Source organism: Peromyscus eremicus, chromosome 14 (assembly GCF_949786415.1).
Source record: "Peromyscus eremicus chromosome 14, PerEre_H2_v1, whole genome shotgun sequence".
NCBI classification, from domain to species: domain Eukaryota; kingdom Metazoa; phylum Chordata; class Mammalia; order Rodentia; family Cricetidae; genus Peromyscus; species Peromyscus eremicus.
Window position 1 is genome coordinate 9,060,110 of NC_081430.1, and position 22,229 is coordinate 9,082,338.

The following is a 22,229-nucleotide window of genomic DNA, read 5'->3' on the forward strand; positions in this document are numbered from 1 at the left end:
GTAGTAATAATATCTAAAATAATTAGTATTATTACTAGAATGACTTCAAGATACAGGATTTAGTAGCTTTCATTATGTTTTTCCATCAGTTCCTCCTGTTGGTAAGTACATACAACAGCACAAAATTAGAGCCAAGCGGGCCTCACTGAAAAAACACAGCTTTCAATCAGAGGTGAAGACTTCAACACACGTTACGTTTGCCATCAGTCAAATGAGGAGAGCAGTACTGCCCTCAAAGGATGCTGGGAGTTTTGGGTTGTTTGTTTGCTTGCTGGGTCTTTGGCTGTTTTGACTGTTGGGAGTTTTAACTAGGAGAATGTCTATGGAGAGTCTTTCCACAGCAAGCATGCAGTATGTGTACTGTAACTCTTCATTTCCCTCTATCAACTGTGATGATATGCAGTCATGCAGTATGTTCATGGGGGTATTGAACACTCGCCGCTGTGTTTAGAGACAGTGAAATACAGACTCCGGGATAAGAAGAAGTTGCTTAAAGTCGCCCCAGCACCAGCCTCCTTCTAAACTCTGCGTCTTCTCGATAGTGGGAGCAGGACAAAAGATCACTACATGTAAACTGAAAAGCGGTGGACAGTGGGTGTAACCACTAAGAAAGAATCTTCCACGTGTTCTCATTGGTGGATGTGTCTCCTGTACATTGAACTTGTAAAAGTTTATTAAGGGAATTTGGGGAGCAGCTCAGTTAGAATGTGTACTTGGCCTAGCAGGCACTAAGACAGTTGACTATCAGTTTAATCTCTAGTAAAAACATAAATACAAAGAATATATTACTCTGGATCCTCAGGCATGTTTGAGACTGTTGCTAGACAAAGTAAACATGACTGGAAAGCACAGAACCTACATATGTGCAAATACAGAACCCCATTGATGCTCCAAGGCCAGCTATGGGCTTGATAAGTGGTGATGTAATTAGAAATGTACTGCTCTGATAAAACGGACCTGCACCCCACATCTCCCACAGTAGGCCAGCATGTTGCTGGATGCCGTACACGGGAATTTTCCTGCTCTGCTCCGCATCTCCCACAGTAGAGCAGCACGTTGCTGGATGCCGTACACGGGAATTTTCCTGCTCTGCTCCGCATCTCCCACAGTAGGGCAGCATGTTGCTGGATGCTGTACACGGGAATTTTCCTGCTCTGCTCCACATCTCCCACAGTAGGCCAGCATGTTGCTGGATGCTGTACACGGGAATTTTCCTGCTCTGCTCCGCATCTCCCACAGTAGGGCAGCACGTTGCTGGATGTTGTACACGGGGATTTTCCTGCTCTGCTCCGCATCTCCCTCCTCTTCCTTCGGGACACATTCTCCTATGAAATGCTACAACCCACACTCAGCCTGTGTTTGCAGTGGCTCTTCTTCTGTTCTCTCGCATATGGCAGTCTGAAACAATTACATAATGAGACATATTATCAGGGCCTGACTGTCAAGATGAAGAGACTATGAATAAATATTACCCACTTATTAGCTCCACTGCTCCTGCGCTCCCGAACTATCTGTGCCTCTGATATTCATAGTTTCCTTTCATACCCCTGGCTTCTTGCAGAATAAAACAATGCAGCATTAGCAATACTCAGGAAAGGATTTGAAAAGTCAAAGGCAGCGCGGGTCTGTGGCTAGACACAGGGCATTGCCTATACTATGTAAGGCCCTGGGGTCTGTCCCTTGTAGTACAGAAACAAACACACACCAAGTCCATCACTATTCTCATGAAATGCACTGACTCTCCTAATGGTAATGCTGAGACACCTGCTCTTTCCTCTTTCATAGGTATTATCCAAAGACCTTCCTCAGGAGAGGAACACACATCCTACATCAGGACTTCTTTCCTTTGTTTATTCAGTGTGTGTGTGTGTGTGTGTGTGTGTGTGTGTGTGTGTGTGTGTGTGTGTACATGTCATAGCTCATATGTGGAGGTCAGAGGACAATTTACATTCGTCTGTGTTTTCCACTGCCATGTAAATTCGGGATTTCCAATTCAGATCATCAGGCCTGGCCATGCTTTATAACAAGTGCCTCTCCTCTCTGAGCCATCGCTCCAGCCACTGGGATTACTTGATGCTTGACAGGTGACTTCTGGAAGAATTGACCCACCTGGACCTCTAGGTCTGGCCATAAGTTTGCCTTCCTGTCTGTGAGTTCAGTTCTATTTTTCACACTCAAGAAACTGAACAAGAATTTAATGACTGAGCACAAAGGAGAATGTTAGGCTGCCCTAACTCTTTTGATATAAATGGGAAACATTGCTGTTTTATGATATATCTATATTTAACAAATGGATCATGGCAAGCCTCACTGAACATGAGTGTGGTGAGACACCATGGTTTAAAACAGCTGGGAGCCACATGGATGTGAGCACTGAAATGTGTGTCCAGATATTATGTCTTCCAGGCTACTATGGTGCCATTTTATATCTATAGCAACAAACTAAAGCGAAAACCTCTGTGATCTGAAAGAGTTAATGTTTCTCTTAAGCAGAAGTGGACAAGCAATTTTATAAAGGCTCATACAGTGAACATTTTAGACTTTTGGGGTCCACATGGTCCCTGACACAGGACCCACCCTGTCCTTGGAACCTGCTAGACAGTTATAGAACTTAAGAATGAAAACTAGCTTACTAATGATGAAATTTGAAATTTCACATAGTTCTTACATCACTGTATATTATTTTTCTTAAAATGTTCCCACTTGTTAATTATAGAAAAGTTAGTCTTAAATCCTAACTCACACAAAAACAGACAATGCAGTGATTTTTGCTCATGGCCTACAGTTTTCTATAACTCTTTTGAAATATGCCATCAATTGCCAGGATCACATTAATTCGATAAGTGGATGTTGTCAGACAGTGATTGGCAGAGGCAGCGGTACTTAAAGGTTGGCTGGGTACGGGGTGAGGAAGTCTTGGATGTTTCTAAGGTACTGCAGGCAGAGTCAAATTCAACAATATATAGATAGCAATTACGTGTCCAAAGTCAATCAGGATCCTGAACTCAAGAATCGCAGACAGACACATGGACACGGCATCAACAGGCCAACATCTTATGGGAGCCAGTTTGCACAGCTCCAGTTTGGGTTTCAGCTTTTCCTTTGATTTCCTCCTAAGGCCTAAAAAAAGTGGGATTTTTTTACTCTTGTTCATATTCCTCAATATTCTGCCATTTCTAGAGAATTTTTTTCATGCAAGGGTTGAAAGTACAAAAGCTGAAGTCTTCTGAATTCATGAGGTATTATCTTCTTTACTGATTATTAACAGTAGGACTGATTTGCAGGGTGTTTTTCATGGAGAAAAAGACAAATTAAAGATAAAAATCAGCAGGAGGGTGGTAGACAGTAGCAATATGGTGTGGGTGTAGACAAATCCCTGTGATTCATAGGAAAGTTAGGGCTCACAGATCAACTCTGTTGTGAGAAACTGCTTTACTTGGAGAATAGTTTCTAGTCTTGGATCATTAGAAAAAAAATTGCATGAAATCTCACCTATTTCGGAACCGAGTGGTACAAAACCACAACCCCAAATATGCGCTCCATCACTGTGGTGTACATTATAACTGTTACCTTGCACACATCTGGGCCCTCAGCATCTGCCACGATGCCACTTTCTGGTTGACATATACCTAAGAAATGCGAACATTAGCACCCAGACTATAGAGCCAAGCACATTTGAGTGCCGGCTACAGCTGAAAGAATATGTTTCTATTCCTTGTCCATCTGTTCTTGGCAACAGAAATTTAAGCTAAAAACAGAGAATAAGCTTCTGAGAAACAAGTCTAAATAGGGTGAAGGCAGCAAGACGGATTCTCTAAGGCTTCAGATCCCAGCCACGGCCTGGTACACCCGTTTTTGTAGCTAAATGGTTGTTTTTATTTGGGACCACTTCCTACTACAACTATGGTGCAGAGTTTTTAAAGTAATATTCTCTTATCAGTCAATTTAAAGTATATTGTTTTGGCCATACATTCTGTCTTAACAGCTTATGTTACTTTTTTTTTTTATGATCGTGAGCCTAATGAACTTTTGGGGGTTTCAAAGAGCTGTTCACCACAGTTGAATTCCATTGAACATGGATCATTAACATCTCTGAACTCTGAGCTATCACACATTCCATAGTAATTAGTAAAAGCTTCCTGTCCAAAACGGATCCCACACAAACACATTTGCTTATCCCCAAGTTCAACACTGATGGTGCAGAACTACCACATGTTTATCTGGTATAATTGCTGTGGCTTCCACTGTGTGGTACCCCCTCCAGACATTTTCTTGCTACTAAAACAGTACCAATTTTATTTACGCTTGAAAATACACCAAAAACATTACAAGAATACTGCACTGGGCATGGCCACATGTGCCTTTAAGCCCTGCAGAGGCAGTTGGATCTCTGTGTTCCAGGTCAGCCTGGTCTGGTATCAAGTTCAAAGCCAGCCATGGCTACACATTGAGATGAGCACCACAAAAGAAAAGGGCCACGTGTGGTCACTGTCCTTTCTGCATCCTACCAAGATCTCAGCATTCTGTGTTCTGTAACTGAGCAAGTCCACTATCAAAATGTGGGGGCAGGTTCCCCTGAAACTCAGCTGATGGGAGGTCACCCTCTGCTTTCGGCACTAGTCAAACCTTTGAGAAGAGCTTGTAGCTTACAAAGTACAACTTAGGCAAGAAATGTCTCTATTTTTTAAGTATCTCCTTTGCATGTAGCTAGTGTATGTGGTTTGTGCTTCAGAGTGAGTGAGCTCAACTTTGTCTTTATCATGTCCTTAGTCTGTGAATATTTAAAAAGTGATCCTCTCACTTTCAGCTTCTTTAAGTTGATTTAGGACATATATCAGTGAGGTCGCTCCCGTGACACATGCTTGCTACTGTGACATGTGCTTAATAAACACTTAACAGGTGGTACCAGCCCCTTTCTGATGTTTCTGTTAATAATAAGATGATGTTTGCAATGTGCTAATTATCTCATCTACTCCCAAATGTCATTTTGCTAGAGTATATATTCCTTAACCTCAGGCAAATGTTTCCAGAAACTTCTATCATTTCTTGAACTTCTACATAGCTACTTTGTGTTCAAGCCACTCAATAAAGTAAGACTAAGTCTTGATAACCTATGAAATAAAAAACTTCAACTCCATGATCTCTAAGGATTCTTGTTTGAGCAATTTAACGAAATCATGTCTGACAGTAGATCTGTATGCTTTATTTATAGTGATGAAATGTGTATTTGCTGCCAAATGTTTGATGTGGGTTGTATAGCTCTTCCATGTATACATGTGGAATAACATTAAGTTTGTTGATGTTAAAAACTACTGGTATGTTTTTTCTTTTTTTTCTTTCTTTCTTTCTTTCTTTCTTTCTTTCTTTCTTTCTTTCTTTCTTTCTTTCTTTTTTTGTATTATTTGGCTTTGAATTTGTTCTTCCCACTTGTGTTAGAATAAGCTGAGAGAGAAGAGTTTTCCATAGAGCCTCAAGGATTACTTAAACTAAGACTTACAGAAGTACTGCATTTTTTTCATTACTTTTGATTTTCGAGACAGACACTTCCTAGTGTGGCCTTTGTGAATTGTGTAAGATGCAGTGGCATTACCGTGGACATGCACATTTACTGTGACTGACCATGCATCTATCTTCTTTCAGATCTGAGTGACCAGCTGCTCGAGGTTGTTGGCTTGGAAGGAGCAATGGAAATGGGCCAAATATACACGGGGCTGAAAAGTGCTGGCCGGCGGCTGGCTCAGTGCTCCTCTGTGGTTATCAGGTAGTTCTTTCACTATAATTGACAGCATACTTTGACATGACATAATCCCAAACTAACTGAAGGGATGCAAGATTTCTGACAGTGATATCTATCTTATTTGTTTCAACTAATCAATGATTAAAGCTTACATATTTCAAAATGATGGAAATTAACAGATTTTTACGGCCTTTAGTAGCTGCTTCTTGTTGGGTTCTCTAGAATCTAACCTCTTATTTACTACCTTGGTGTTTTGCTTACACATTTATAACTGTGATCCAAAGAAATGAATGGAAAACATCTTAAAGGAGGTAGGGTTTACTTTGCTCAGAGTTGTTAAGTATCAGCCCATCAAGTGGCAAAGGTGTGACAGAGCAGGTGGCCGTATCTTGCCAGCCAAGAAATAAACAAGGGACAAAGGCTAGGGACAACATATTCTCAAGAGCCTACTTCCAGTGGTCAACTTCTTCCAACAAGGGTATACCTATTGAAGTTTCTAAACCTCAAAGTTTCCAAAGTAGGGCTACCAGATAGGGACCTAATCTTTAACATATGAGTGTAGCTGAAGTTTTCCTGTGTCCACCTGGCTCTCAGTCAGGACAAAACTCTCTCACCTGCCATTCCTGCAGCCGCTTGGACCCAAGTAAACACACAGAGGCTTATTTTAATTAAAACTGCTTGACCATTAGCTCAGGTCTACTACTGGCTAGCTTTTACACTTAAACTCAGCCCATTTCTGTTAATCAGTATGTTGCCACATTTTTCCAAGGCTTTACTTGTGTGCCATTACATGCTACTTCCTAAACTTCAGGCTGGCATCTCCTGACTCAGCCTTTCAGCCTTCCTACAAATCTCTGTTTGCTTATCACTTCTTGCCTGGTTACTGGCCAATCAACATTTTATTTATCAACCAATCAGAGCAACACATTCTCAGCATACAGAGCAATATCCACAACATATGAGTCCATGGGGGATATTTCAAATTCAAATCACGAGGATGCACCAACTAGCAGGCAGTTTTAATATATCCCTGTGTTCATCCACACTGAAGCTATTGGAGCACCAAAGTATTTACTGAACAAATTATCCAAAAAAATAACTACTGGTGTACTATTAAGCAGTACATCATTGTTCTTGTGAAACTAAATAATAAATCAGTATATGGTAAAGTTTCCAAAATTTGAATTTTTCACAATATTTCACCTGTAGAAAAACATAGGATATATTTTGACCACAAAATGAAACCACAGACTTAACGTAGACACAATAGATATTATTTTATGAATGTGTTGGTTTGAGAGAGTCTTTGACACCCATCATGTTATTATGAGATTTGCAATGAGTGTATGGTTGTGGTGATGAAAATACATGTGTCAACAGGAGTCATTTGGTTTTAGGAATTCACAAAATGTCTTTAAGCACAAACCCTGGTATTTTCTTTTGGCATTCAGAATCATTCTTTGTGTCACCACATTCACCAGGAAGCTTTTAACATTCTTGTGACCAGGGAAGCTTTCAGAGTGTTCATTAATAGTTAATGAAACCCCCCTTTCAGAAGAGGTCAGCAGTGATCACATTTGCTTGGACTTATTGTCTTATGCTTTACAGATAATTTCTTATATTAAATATTTTAGCATAATAGTTACAGTGAAGTATTCTTTTCCAGGACAAGCAAGTCACTGCCAATGCAGATTGATGGAGAGCCATGGATGCAGACCCCATGCACGGTGAGTACCGAGTAGTGGAGAATCATTACTGGTATTACTCTTGCTTTCCAGAGATCATTCATTCCCATGACTAAGTTGCCGCAATACCTAATCTTTTGTCCTGTCTTCTCTAGGAAATATGTGGCAAGTCCCTTTCTCCTTCTTATTTATGTAGAGAAGCTATTGCATTCAGGCTGAAAGCACTGTCCACTCTGGTCAATGACTTAGCTTTCGAATATATGTTTGAGTCTAACTTCAGATACCAAAGACCAACTGTAAACTCCAGGACAAAGCAAAATACTGAGATAACTTCTCTTAATTCTCTTGTTTAATTTCCAAGCACCTAATAAGAAAACTGGTTATGGGATCTTGACACATCTGAACAAAAACCTTCTGGTGTGCTATAAATTAAATCTTTGTTGTTTCTGGAGCATTTCTTATAGTTACTAGAGTCTACTATTTCACTATTTCCTTTGTAATAAAGTAAAAAAAAAAATCTTTTTTTTTCTTGATAACTGCCATTCTGGTGGAGGTAAGATAGAATCTCAAGTTTTGATTTGCATTTATTTGATGGAGAATTGTTGGACACTTTTTCTTAAGTTTATTAGCTCTTAATATTGCATCTTTGGAGAAAAGTCTGTTCATCTCATTAACATGTTTAATTTGTTAGTGTTTAGTTTTTTAGTTCTTTGTATATTCTAAATGGTAATACTTGTAAGTTATATAGCTACCAAAAATTTTCTCACATTCTGTAGGTTATCTTTTCATTCCTTTGACTAATTATCTTGATGTTCAGAAACTTTTTAATTTCATGAATTCCCATTTGTTGATTGTTGGCATTATTTCCTGAATGAGAGTCCTGTTCACAGAGCTCTTCCCTATATCTTCAAGTGTTTGCCCTACTTCCTCTTTTATCAGTTTCAGGTCTTATATTAAATTCTTTCATTCATTTAGAATTGAATTTTGTATAAGGTGAGAGGTGGATCTACTTTTACATGTTTACCTGTAGACATGCAGTTTCCTGTCACCATCTGATGCAGAGGCTTGGACAGATTATTTTCAAATGTTTTCTGCTCTCTCTTGCTGTAAATTACAAATATCCTTTAAATTTTTTCTTTCTCTTACTATATGTTATGCATTTGTGCTTTGTCTGGTCTTCTTTAGACTCTGGGAATGGGACTGCCACATTCACATTTATAGTCTCATGGATGTTAAGTATTGTCATTGTTAGAGTTACCGATTGTCTTCGTTAGGGTCGCTATTGTGATGAAGCATGACCAAAAGTAACTTGGGAAGGACAGGGTTTACTTGGCTTACATATCCTGAATCACAGCCCATTGGGGAAAATCAAGACAGAAACTTAAACTGAGTAGGAACCTGGAGGCAGGAGCTGATGCAGAAGCTATGGAGGGGTGCTGCTTACTGGTTTTACCATCATGGTTTTCTCAGACTGCTTTCTTTTATTTATTTATTTATTTATTTATTTTTATTTTTTTGTTTTTTCTGGACAGGGTTTCTCTGTGTAGTTTTGGTGCCTGTCCTGGATCTAGCTCTGTAGACCAGGCTGGTCTTGAATTCACAGTGATCCGCCTGGCTCTGCCTCCCGAGTGCTGGGATTAAAGGCGTGTGCCACCGCTGCCCAGCTTCAGGCTGCTTTCTTACAGACCCAGTACTCCCAACTCACAATGGACGGGGCCCTCTGCCTGCCATCACTCACTAATTAAGAAAATGCCTACAGCTTTTCATTGTGGAGACATTTTCTCAGTTGAGGCTCCCTTCTCTCTGATGACTGTAGCTTGTGTTAAGTTGACATAAAACTAGTCAGTACATTAATGGTGGCAATAATTGTGCTGTTAGGGATAGTAGTGATGTTTCCAGTGTTGGTGGTAGCAGTAACAAAAATGACGATGGTAATGATATTATGGATGTGCTGATGCTCGTAATACCAGAGAAATAGCAATAGTGGTTATGATGGCTACAGTAGGAATTACGGTAAACTTGTAGTCATGCTGGTGATCAGTTTTATGATGGAGCATGGCAATGGTCATGGAAATACTAGTACTCTCGTCTTTAATAGAAGATTTGTTGTTCAGTCCTGATCACGAGAGTAAGTAAAAATAAAATACAAAGAGTGGAACCAAAGGCCTCCCTTAGGAGGTCTTTGCATTCTTTCAGATGCTGAAGGGGTCTAGAATAAAGAAGCAGTAATGATAGTGCTAATACTTTAGAGTACCTAAGATCTTCACATGTGCAGATATCAAAATACTTAATCTGTATTGACACATGCAATACACACACACACACACACACACACACACACACACACACACACACTACATTTAGCTCCGTTTTATGGAATCAACACACTGAAGTGGGAAAGCTGAAAATTTTTCTCTTGTTCTACACAGCTAACACATAGCAGATTCATAACTAAAGTCCATGCAGCTGGACCCAGAGGCTGCCTTCTTCCTCACAGATCCTACTGTCATCCCAAGCTGAGGAAGTCCCGGTGTCTTGAGAGCTCTCTTGGGCAAGGCCCTGGGCAAATCACCAGCTACTGTATTCCAGTTCTGGAAGGACTATGTCTATGGACATTTAATCGACATTTTAAATAGTTTAACTGATTTAATATAAGCCCTTTGGATGCTGATTTTAGGTTTTCTTCCAATTAGTAATAGGATACCCATTTTACCTATTAATTATTGTAATCTACAATTGTTAAATTAATAATTTTATATAATTTAAATTTAAATTTCTTTTCTTCAAAATGTACTTCTTCATTTAAAATATGTATTGTAATCCTCAGTGATCCAAGCACTATACTACATGAAAGCTTATTAATGTTAATTTGAGTTCTGGAATATTCTACTTTTCCTAGAACCACATGGGGCTTTGAACTTTAAATTTTATTTTAACTGAAGAGAATTTTTAATATTCTTAGCAGTGGTATAGTTTAACTAGAGAGAAGGGTTTTTTCCTTCAATAAAATAGCACAATGTTTTTCTTACAGAACATAAGAATTTGTAGAATGTTAAAATTCTTTGCTAAATTTAAATATCCATAAGCTGATATTCAATTTATGAAGGAGTTTCTCTAGTTATAATTTTAGAGGAAAGCAGAAGGTCTGCTTTCTTTCGAATTGAATAGATGGTGGAGAAGGGCAAAAAATGCATATGTCTTGATTCTTAAATCAATTAATACTATTTTTTAAAAAATCACCACGATAATATAGATTCTTGAGATTGACTTTAGTGATGGTTGCTAACAATGTAAATCTTCTTAACAACACTGACACTGAAAATGTTAAAATAAATTGTAAAATTTATCTGAATGAAAAATGGTAAGTAATGTCAAGAAAAAAATCAAATCATGTTTATTTAATGAATTTTACCAAGCCTCATCACAAATATCAAGAAAAGCAAAAACCAAAGAGGTTTAAACTCATACTTTACAATTCTTTTCATTACATTCTAAATTCTCCCACTTAAGACAATCAACAGATATTTGTTAAATACCCCTGTTATCACAGTATATCAGTATTCACAACATGGACAAAGAGTGGATTTTAGCCTACTATTTCTTCCTCATTTTAATAAACATCTTTAAACTGGGAGACTGTTGATTCTAGAATGCACATCGAAAGGATGGTTTGGAAGAGATGTCTGTAAGGTAAATTCTAGAGCCTCTTTGTTTTCTAACTTCCTCCTCCTGAGCACACAGAACAGATTGACTATATTAACATGCATTTGTGTAATGTAAAGGGCTGCCTGAAGAGTGGAGGGAGACAGAACAGAACAACAGGATGAGGCAGGGCACAGACTACGTCCGGTTTCATTCCACATCTGTGTAGCCAACGCTGAGAAGCTTTGTCAAGTGAGAATTGACTACACAGAATCAAGAACCTTATTGCAGCATCTCCAAAATACACTGTACACCTGCTCTCCTGCCTTATCTTCCTTCCAGATACAGAGGATTTTTATTCTTCTCCATATTGTTTTCAGCATTGCCCATTACTCCGCCAGTGTTTCCAGAGCAAGATATCCGAGTCATCCTACACTACATTCCATATCCCCCAAACCGATAAACACGACTAATAAATATGACCACTTAATCACATTTTTTCATTTCTACAGTCATTCCCTTTTTCTGCAACACTAGCACCACTGTCCTAGACTTGCTCCCATTACGTTTCTGGCTTCTGGAAAAAGACTAAATGTGTTCACAGCTCTACTGTTGTTTCCTTTTAATTTATTTACCTTGCTGATTCCATTTAGCATAGTCACTGTGAACTGTAATTCCACCATAATACCTTCTACTTAGAATCCTTTCATGGCTTTCTGTGTGAAACCAGGTCAAGTTTGCTGTTTCAACAGTTTCTTCTTCTACTTTTTCCTTTGCATATTTCCATGTACTCCCCAAGAGTCTGTAAAACCTTTCCCCCTTTTCTGCCGAGGGGCACAGCTCATTCTTTGGGACAGTCCTTCCAGCTTTTCATCCACAGAGCCTTCTGTGGACACTGCCTTTCCTGTCCCCTCTTCCACCCCACTCACCTCCAGCTCAGTCTTATGTCTGCTGCCTGGGATAGCACCAACCATATCACATCGAAAATACAATCATTTCCCCTCCCTGCAGACAGAAGTTCCCAGAAGTCATGGACCATCATTTTGATCCCCACTGAGCTCTCAGAATACAGAGCTGCTCCTCCTGCATAATTTGGTTGCCAATACCAAGTACATTTTGAATTTATAAATTTCTTAAATACTTCTTGGGGTAGTATAGCATTTTAAAACATGCTTTCTACTAAATCTTCTTTCACTGAACATAATGTAGTTTGGCTAGCAATTCATTCACATATTTTTCATATCTAAATACATGTAAAAGTTATTTTGAGTTATCTTTATTCATTATATTCTCAAAGCAAAGAGTTTGAATGTATCATGGAAGGAATACTTTCCCAATCTCCAAAGATTAAACCCTTCTGTTTCCTGTTTTGGTATAACTAAACTTCTCTGGCTACTTCTGTGTTATTAGTTGTATACTTACTGAAGGCTGTATTCTGTAAATGACTTTAAATCCTGATTGCCAATAGCTGCATATTAGTCAATTACCTGTGACACCTTCTCAAAGCGTGATGCCTATGGAATTTTAATAGGAGATCTATGATTAAGGACAAGAGGATTCCTGAAACTTTCTTCCACTTTGCAGAAAGCCAAAAACAGATCATAATTAAGTGGTAAAATGACCACAGTTGAAATATGAATGTTCATCAGAGTGGTAGCTGACATCCAGCTTACTTCCAAGAGGCACTTATATACATATGCTCTCCCTAACCCTTCTGTAGTCCTCCCCTGGAACTTGCTCCATTTTGCTTTCCCATGTTAAATGCCTTCAGCACGTAGAATAGCCTGGATCTTCTGATCTGACAGTCCCTGCAAACCCTAAGTAGCCTTGTGTGAGACTTGATCTGTGATGTTCCTCAGGCAAGCCTGTAGCCTCCATTTCCACGGAGCAGGCAACTCCATGAGATGCTCTTCTCTGACATGACTACCAGGTTCCTGTCTTGGACTGTCAGCCATTACAGTTGGGCACTGACCACTTCAGCCTTGGCTACCACGCTTCTCTAGAGAGGATTTGCCTTTTTCCTACCACCCTGCCACTCTGCTTCCCTGGAGTTCATCTTCATTTTGACCCTTATAAACACAAATCCTTTAAAAGACAAACTCATTAAAAAGAGGAATGGTGAAGCTGATTAATATTTCATATAGTGGTTGGTTTTTGTTATTAAGAGTAACCATAAGTTTAAATTGTTTACTCTATATCACTTGGTAAATACAATTTGCCTCAGACTTTTAGGACCCAAAATGGAAAATTTTGTAAAGGGGAATTTTCTCACATATGGCAATTTAGGGTCATGAAAACTAGGGCATATAGACTTTTCCAAATATTTGAAATGCTTTGAGCTATTCGGGGGGGAAGATAGTAATGATACCTAGCATTTATTAAGTAAATACTTATTAATATTCATTAAATGTTTATGTTCAATGTACTCACATTCATTATTTATTTAATCTTCAAAAAACTATTAAAATCAATAAGGTTATCATAATTCCATATGACAAATTAAAATAGGAAAACCTGAAGCCAGAGAAGTCAAGTACTTTACCCAAGGCCAGGTAATAAGAGAGAGAAGCAGGCTGTTGGCTGTACTGCCTTATGAATTCACAGTGATGTTTTGTCTTGTCATTTGGTAATCTCGCAAAGCCTTAAAGTATATCTAGAAACAATAATTGACTAAACTGTCATTTATAACAGAGTGTCATCTTTTTTCAAATAGTATTTTATCTTTATTTAATGCATTGAGTTATATTTCTCAATATAACCAAAGCCATTCATCACACTGCTGCCCCCAAGTAACACTGAACACTGCTGTTATGATGCTATGACTCTTGTGATTTTCAAATTCAATGCCTCTTCATTTCCCTGAGAATACAATTGAGCATCCTTGTCATAGTGTTAAATTATCCTCCTGGAGCTGAGATAAGCCATCGTGCACTGTAGGAGTCAGTTCCTAGAGGTTTCCTATTGTTGCAGCTTCCTTTAGTGCTATACTTGAAATCCCATTTTTTGTTTTGAGGTTCTTCACCCTCCAACCAGACCACCAGTCAATCTGTAGCCTCTCCCTCCTGCTTTCCAAGATACGGTATTGGCATACATTTCAGCTAATGTTGACTGTAATTTGTTTTTTTTTTTTTATTTTATTGAAAATATATTCTTTTTTCATGTTGTGTATCCTGATTATAGTTTCCCCTCCCTCTATTCCTCCTAGTTTCCCTCACCTCACCTCCAATCCACTCTCTTTCTGTCTCTCATTAGTAAAGAATAGTCTTCTCAGAGACAACAGCCAAACATAACAAATAAAATACAATAAGAAGAAGTAAAAATCTATCATATTGAAGTTAGACATGGCAACCCAACAGGAGGAAAAAGTCCCAAGAATAAGCATAAGAGTCAGAGACCCTCTTGTTCTCACAGTCAGGAGTTCCATAAAAACACTAAACAAATAGCTATAATATATATGCAGAGGACTTGGTGTAGACCCATTTAGACCCTGTGCTTGCTACTTCAGTCTGTGTGAGTTCATATGCATCTTGCTTCATTGATTCAGGTCCTCATTCTCCTGGTATCCTCAATTCGCTGTGGCTCTTACAGTCTTTCTACCTCCTCTTCTATAGGATTTCTTGAGCTAAGAGGGGAGGGATTTGATGGAGACCTCCAACTTAGACTCTCCCTCACATAATGTCTGACTGTGGATCTGGGCATCTGATCCCATCTGCTGCTAAAGGAAGCCTCTCTGATGATGACTGAATAAGGCACTGATCTCTGAGTATATGAGAATATCATTAAGAATCATTATATTGATTTTTTTCTTTAGACCAGCAATATTCTGTTTTACCCTAGGTCTCTGGACTCTCTAGTCTCTTATTCTCAGTTACCCAAGCAGTGCCAGGTGTGAGTTTCTTCTCATGGAGTGGACCTTAAATCAAATCAGACAATGATTAGATATTCTCATTGGTTCTGTGCAACCATTTACCATTTTCCTAGCATATTATGCAGGTAGGACAGGTTGTAGGTCAAAGGTTTTTGTAGTTGGATTGTTTCTCTTTCCATAGCCTGCAACGTACTTTCCCACCAAAATACATAAAAAAAAAAACTCTAGAATCTAGATACCACAAAAACCCACACAATCCAATTAAAAGATGGGGAACAGATCTAAACAGAGAATTCTCAGTAAAGGAATCTCAAATAGCCTAGAAACACTTGTAAAATGTTTTAAAATATCCTTTGTTATCAGAAAAATACAAATCAAAATGACTTTGAGATTCCATCTTACACCTGCCAATAACACAAGTGACAGCTCATGCTGGCTAAGATGTGGAGTAAGGAGAACACTGACTTGGTTGGAGTGCAAACTTATACAGCTACTATGGAAATCAATATGGTGTCTCCTCAGAAAGTTGGGAATCAATCTACCTCAAGACCCAGATTTTCCACTCTTGGGCATATACCCAAAGAACAGTCTACCCTATCACAAGAACACTTGTTCAACCATGCTCATTGTGGCTTTATTCATAATAGCCAGAAATTATGAATAGCCTAGATGTCCCTTGATAGAAGAATAGATAAGGAAATTGTGATGCATTACACAATGGACTATTACTCAGCTGTTAAAAAAATGGTTTCATGAAATTTTCAGGTAAATGGATAGAAGTAGAAAAAAAAACATCCTGAGTGAGGTATCCCAGATCCAAAACAAATATGGTACTTATTCATTTGTAAGTGGATATTAGCCATTAAATAAATGATAACCAAGCTACAATTCACAAACCCAGAGAGGTTGGATAAAGAGGAAAGGTCTAGGGAGGATACAGGTGTCTCCTTTTGAGAAAGAAATAGAATAGATTTTACAGATGGACTGGGAACTGGTGGGAACAGGAGGGGGGGGATCAGGGATGGGAGGATCAGGAATGGGAAGAGATAGGGTAGAAAGAGAAAATACAAGGAAAGACTATTGGATTGGGTGGGTGCACTTAGGGCATGGTGAGGAAACCTAGTGCAGTAGAAACGTCCTGGAATCTATGGAAGTGATCCTAATGGGGACTTCTAGTAATAAGGCATACAGCATCTCAGCTGGCCATTTATCTCAACTGGCCATTTATTGTAGCCAGATGAGACTTCCAGTGGTGGGACTAGGTTGCATTCAATTGAGTTGTTAGCCAAGGTTATCCCATGGAAATCCCCAAATAACCAAGGTTGTTGCTAAAATCAAAGGTTGCTCTCCACAGACTGAGAGTGGGACTCTACTGCCTTGCCAAGCACAGTACCCACACAACTCATTATTATCATGATATTATCAATAATAATATTATTGTATTATTATTAATTATTATACTGATTTTCTTTTAAGACAAGGTCTCTCTACATAGCCCTGCCTGTCCTGGAACTCACTGTGTAGACCAGAATGGCCTTGGGCTCACAAAGATCTTCCTGCTTATGCCTCCTGAGTGCAGGGATTAAAGGCATATGCCACCACACCTGGCTTAAATTATTTGATCCTATGTTTTTATTTTGGGACAGGCTATCACTGGACAGTTCTGGATGGCTTGAGATTTGATATGAAGTCCAAGCTGGCCTTAAACTTACAGAGATCTACTTGTGTTTGCCTCCCAAGTACTATGATTAAAGGCATATGCCACCATGTCCAACTAGGATATATGTGTGTATACACACACACACACACACACACACACACACACACACACACACACACACATACACACACACATATATATTTATAGGTTTTGTAAAAAGCTTTCTGGATGCTGAAGGGATTTAAAAACTAATATTACTAGAATGTACAAGCAAACAAAAAGCCCTTGTATGCCAAGCTTAAAGTCAATATTCTCAGGAATCTGTTTTTACCTCTCATCTGTCTGCAATATTTGCTGGATTCTTTCTACTTGTAAGCCTCCCTGATGAGGTCTCCAAAGACACCCACTCTACAGTGCATGTCTTAGCTGTGCATGTGTGCTAGCACCATTGACTTTCTTCAAGCATTTGGAGATTCCTCTTTAGTCCTCTAGGGTAGTAAGACCACAGTGGCTGGGGAACAGCTTTCAAGATTTTCTTCTTTGTTTGATTCTCAGAAGTTTGATGTTGAGGAATCCGGCTGTAGATTTCTTTGAGCATAATCTGTATCAGTTTCACTAGTTTTGAGATTCTGTATATTTATGCTATACATTATGATATATATATTATGTTATACATTATACATTTATGTTATATCTCAATCTTTTCAATCCTTATTTCTTCAATTCTTGATTTTTCCTAGTCTTTGTCTTCCATAACTCCAATGGTATATGTGTGAGAATATCATTTTATGGTTCCCAGTCTATTAATTTTCCCCCTTTTTCTTGCTATTATTCCAACTGAATGATAAATATTTATCTAAGCCAACTCTACTGTTTTTCTTATTTCTCTTCTATTCTTGAACCCTACCAATTATTTTTTTGTTTTTATCATAGTATTTTTAAGTCATAAAATTTAATTAAAGAGTCACACACCCATAATCCCAGCATTTTGGGAGGTAGAGGCAAGAAGATTAGGAATTCAAGGTCATCCTTGACAATAAAGCAATTTCAAAGCTACATGAGAAATAATCTCAAAACAACAAAACAAAAAACAGTCTCAACTGATTGCTATCTTAGTATTCTTTTACAAACTCTTCCACTACTCCTTTGAACATAGGTATAATAGCTGCTAAATCCTTGCTTAAGAAGATTAATATTTATATCACCTCAGAATTTCAATCACTGGCTGCCTTTTGTTTGTTCGTTTGTTTTTGTTTTTCGAGACAAGGTTCCTCTGTGTAGCTTTGCACCTTTCCTGGAACTCACTCTGTAGCCCAGGCTGGCCTTGAACTCAGAGAGATCCACCTGCCTCTGCCTCCCGAGTGCTGGGATTAAAGGTGTGTGCCACCACAGCCTGGCTGCTGGCAGCCTTTTTCCTGTGGGATTTTTTGAAGTTTTTCTGATTATTTATGTACTCAGACATGTGTTATACACCACGGTATGAGGTTGTTGTTTTTTGTTTGTTTGTTTGTTTGTTTTTTAATCTGGCTTTTGTTAAATTCCTGTGGCGAACATTGGTTTGTTGTCATTGTTTTCATTATAACGGGGAGCTAGCAGGTCACCAGTGCCTGTCTGTCTTCTCTGTTTACAGAACCAGCTCAGTTTTCAGTCTTTCCAGTACTGTTCTGATTTTATCTGGTGTGTGAAAGTCCTGTAGACTCATCTGGAAAACCAGTGGTGTCCCTTCTCTAGTTCAGTTGTCGAACATCACTGCGTCCTTGAAAGTCAGTCTATGCTGACTTAACTAAAGGGTTAACACACATAAATTTAAATAAATTTTATTAAAATATAATCATATCACCCTTTTCTCCCTCCATCCCTTCCCATGCTCTCACTACTCCCTCTCAAATTCATGTTCTCTTTTTCTTTGATTATTATTGTTACATATATATGCATAAATATATAAATATGACCTGCTGGGTCCATTCAGTGCTGCTTGTGTGTGTATGATTTCATGGCAGAGTATGTGGTATTGGATAACTAAATGAGGTGCTCATCCTTGGGAAAAGACTAATCATCCCTCTCTCAGCAGTAAGTAGTGGTCAGTAGTTCTTCGTGCGGGGGTAGGGCACTGTGAAATGTTTCCCGACTATGTTGGCTTATCTATTGGTTGTGTCATTGAACATGTCTTGTTTAGACAGCCATGTTAGTGAGACTCCATGAGTGTGGCTTCCCTGTTATTTCTAGCAGACACAGTCTCACAGAAAACGCATTAGTGCTCTTGGACATGTTTCTAATATGTTTCCTGAGCCTTGGGTATAGGAGTTGAATCACAGATGTATCCATTGGTGTTAAGCACCCCACAATCCGTTGATTTCTGCATTGTGTCTAGTGGTAGTTGTCTATAATAGGCTCGTTTGCTGCAAAGAGAACTTTGTTTAATGGAGGTGAAAGCTACATTTCTTCGTGGGTTTGATGATAATTATTTAGACTGCAATTAGGAAAGTAGTAGTAGTAGGTTCTCTAAGATCCATGACCTCGCTAAGCACCTGTACCTGGCTAGGTTTTCAGTTATATACATTATTCCCATCCGGTTAGGTGAGCATTACATCCAATTAGACAGCTTTTGGTAACTGCCAGGGTATGAATGTAGCCGGAAATTTCTCTGATCCTGCCTTGCCCAGCAGTCCAGACAAATCTCTCCTACCCATGGTCCTATAGCCACTTATAAAATAATTACTCAGAAGCTTATATTAATCACAAACTGCATGGCTCATGGCTCAGGCATCTTGCTAACTAGCTCTTTCATCTTAAATTAACCTATTTCTAGAAATCTGCATGTTTCCATGTGGCCGTGGCATTACCAGTCTACTGATGTCTTGTTGCTCCTTCGGTTGGTGGGCTTGAGTCTCCCTCAACTCCACCCTTCTTCCTCTCTTCTTCAGTTTGAAGGTATCACCTAACCTTATCCTGCCCTGCCATAGGCCAAGGCAGCTTTGTTTATTATCCAGTGGGAGCCACACATATTCACAGCGTACAGAAAGACATCCCACAGCCTATGAACGCCACCAATGCACCTTTATGGACATCTTGCTAGTCATTGTCAGGCTTCATAGGCACCACAGCTGCATAGAACTAAGTATTACTTTCCTGCCTTTGAATCTTGCATAGCACCTTCTGGTATTATAAAAAGCTAGACCTCAGACAGGAGGTTTTCAGGTCAGATCCAGCACAAATTGACTGAGTCCTCTGACCAAGGTATGTAGTGTCTTCAGCAACAGGTACTTCTCTTCACGCTCTGGGAGGCAGCCAATAATTACAGCAATAGCCTATACACTGTTTAGGGGGTTCGTGAAATATGTTGGCAGTTTTCCCTCCCTCATCTCCTCTCAAATCTTCCCTACCTTCTCATCCATCCACTCACCCAATTCCACATCTTTTCCTCTCTCTTTAGAAAGCAAACAGGCAAAAGAAAAGAAAAGCATGCAGAACATTTAAAACAGAGCTTACTCTGAAGACTTGGGGGATATAGGCAGACAGGGCTTTTCCTTGTTCTTCTGAGGCCATAATTTCTCTATCAGAGGAGGGTTCTCCTCTTCTGAGTTTTAGGCACCTGACTCTGCCATGCAATTGAAAGGAGACAAGATGGAAGGCATTAGAGTGTGTGTGTGTGGGCAGGGGGCAGCAGTCACTTCACTAATCTCTAATGCAGAGGGTTCTTGTTCCTACTCCTTGAATAAGAAAAATACAATTTCTCTTCGGCCTTCCTGGATGTACTTGGGATGCACATCTGCTATAAATAAAATAGTTGTCTTTAAATGCAAGCCAGGAAGTACAAGAAAGATGGGGTGGCATTCACAAACCTTGTGCTTAATTTGGTCCACTTCATGCTCTGAATTTTTCCCCAAATCAGCCTGGCTGGCTTTTCAGCCTCTCTGATAGCTGCCTCAAGCTGTCTGCTCAGGGTCTGCAGTAATGTCAGGAGAGTGCAGTGCCTCTGACTTAATTTTTACTTAAGGAAGGACCCTGCCCCTGTGCATCAGTTTTTATTGCCTAGGGCTGTTTTGAGATCTGTTTGAATTCCCTCCATCATGTCAGCATATTATCCACAAGTGTCCATCTGCTGACTTGGAAATTTCACAATATATTTTCCACTTCCATATCTCTTTCAAAACCACTAAACAAGTCTTATAAATGCCCTAAAACTTGACTGTTAAAAATCGTATTCATTTTTAAAATTTGCATTCATTTTTTTGCCACACCTGAGCGCTGTATTTGGGCAATTTAAGGCAGTGTCTACCTTGCTTGAGTGAAAATTCTTGACCATAACAGCTTTAACGCTCTCACACTTACCTCTAAAGAAAATGTTAATATCTCAGATATTTCTGTGCTTCAGTAATGATTTGAGTAAGCACATAGATATTTTCTTTGAAGATTGTTTTGTATGTGGAAACACTTCCATGACTATTGGACATGAGAGAGAAGGAGACTTTTAGACTGTGAAGTTCAGGGTGCTATCCAAGGTCATGAGGCAGAGTTACAGGACTCTTCCCAAGCCCTTTTCTCCTGCTCTTTGTGTCATCTGGTCTTATACTTGTTTGCCAAAGGACACAGCAGGTTCAGAGAAGAGAGTAGCAGGCTTCAGAAGCTTTCTGAATATTGCTGATAAGGAAAGAAGTATGGCTGTCCAACAGCCAGTCAGCCCAGGAAGACGCCAGCCACTTACTCTTTGCCCTGACCAGGCATTGATACTAGAAGCTAGTTTAAGAAGGGGTTGTTTTAATGACCTTCTCAAAGTCCATGCAGTTGAAAGGCATGCCACTTACTCTTTGCCCTGACCAGGCATTGATACTAGAAGCTAGTTTAAGAAGGGGTTGTTTTAATGACCTTCTCAAAGTCCGTGCAGTTGAAAGGCATGAAATTGCTCTCTATTTGGGAATATCATGTAAATAGGCATTTCATACGTGTTATTAGGAAACATAATAGTACTTGTTTTGTTTTATGTGTTTATATTGCTTTTGTTTTTGTTTTTGCTTTTCATTTTACTTATACAAGGTGTTATGTAACCACAGTCAGGCTTGTTTCAACTGTTGTATAGCTAAAACTGACCTTGAATTTATATTTTTTCTTCTCTATCCCTCAACAGCTGAGAGTCCAAGGGTATGCTATTAAGTCCCGATTGATGCAGTGTGGGCCATCAAGCCCAGGGCTTCATGTGTGCTAAGCAAGGACTTTACCAACTAAGCCACATTCCTAGCTCTTTGGGTTTTTAAAACAACAACAACAACACACATTCTCAAAGTCAACTCCAACATGGAGCAGTTCCCACCAAGAAATTACTTCAGTCAAATAACAATACCAGGGAAGAATTAGGAGAGAATGGGACAGATTTGAGCAACAAAAACCCCACTCTAGATTTGTCCTTTTTTAATACAGCATTTGGATCTCCTTATATTTACTATTTAAGTCACGACCCCCAGCCTGAGGACTAAAGACAGATTAGAAATTCTAAGACCTTGCCACTCTGTTTGACAGAATCACAGCCATTTTGTTAGCAACTTCTTTTCATCAGTTTTTATTTGAAAACCATTCTAGGTTTTACTATTTTAAATGTTATTTTGAGCAAGCTGGCATCTGCAACCGAAATAGTCAACTTTT

The 22,229-nt window shown here is 39.1% G+C and overlaps 1 protein-coding gene across 6 annotated transcripts in view; it reads left to right on the forward strand.

Annotated features, from left to right (window-relative positions):
• Positions 1 to 22,229, forward strand: part of Dgkb (diacylglycerol kinase beta) — a 632,546-nt gene that overhangs the window by 594,317 nt on the left and 16,000 nt on the right. For all 6 annotated transcript variants that reach the window (XM_059279660.1, XM_059279662.1, XM_059279664.1 and 3 more), the window contains 2 exons: positions 5,641 to 5,761; positions 7,404 to 7,464. In XM_059279660.1, the coding sequence (XP_059135643.1) occupies positions 5,641 to 5,761; positions 7,404 to 7,464 (182 nt within the window). The remainder of the gene's footprint in view (positions 1 to 5,640; positions 5,762 to 7,403; positions 7,465 to 22,229) is intronic.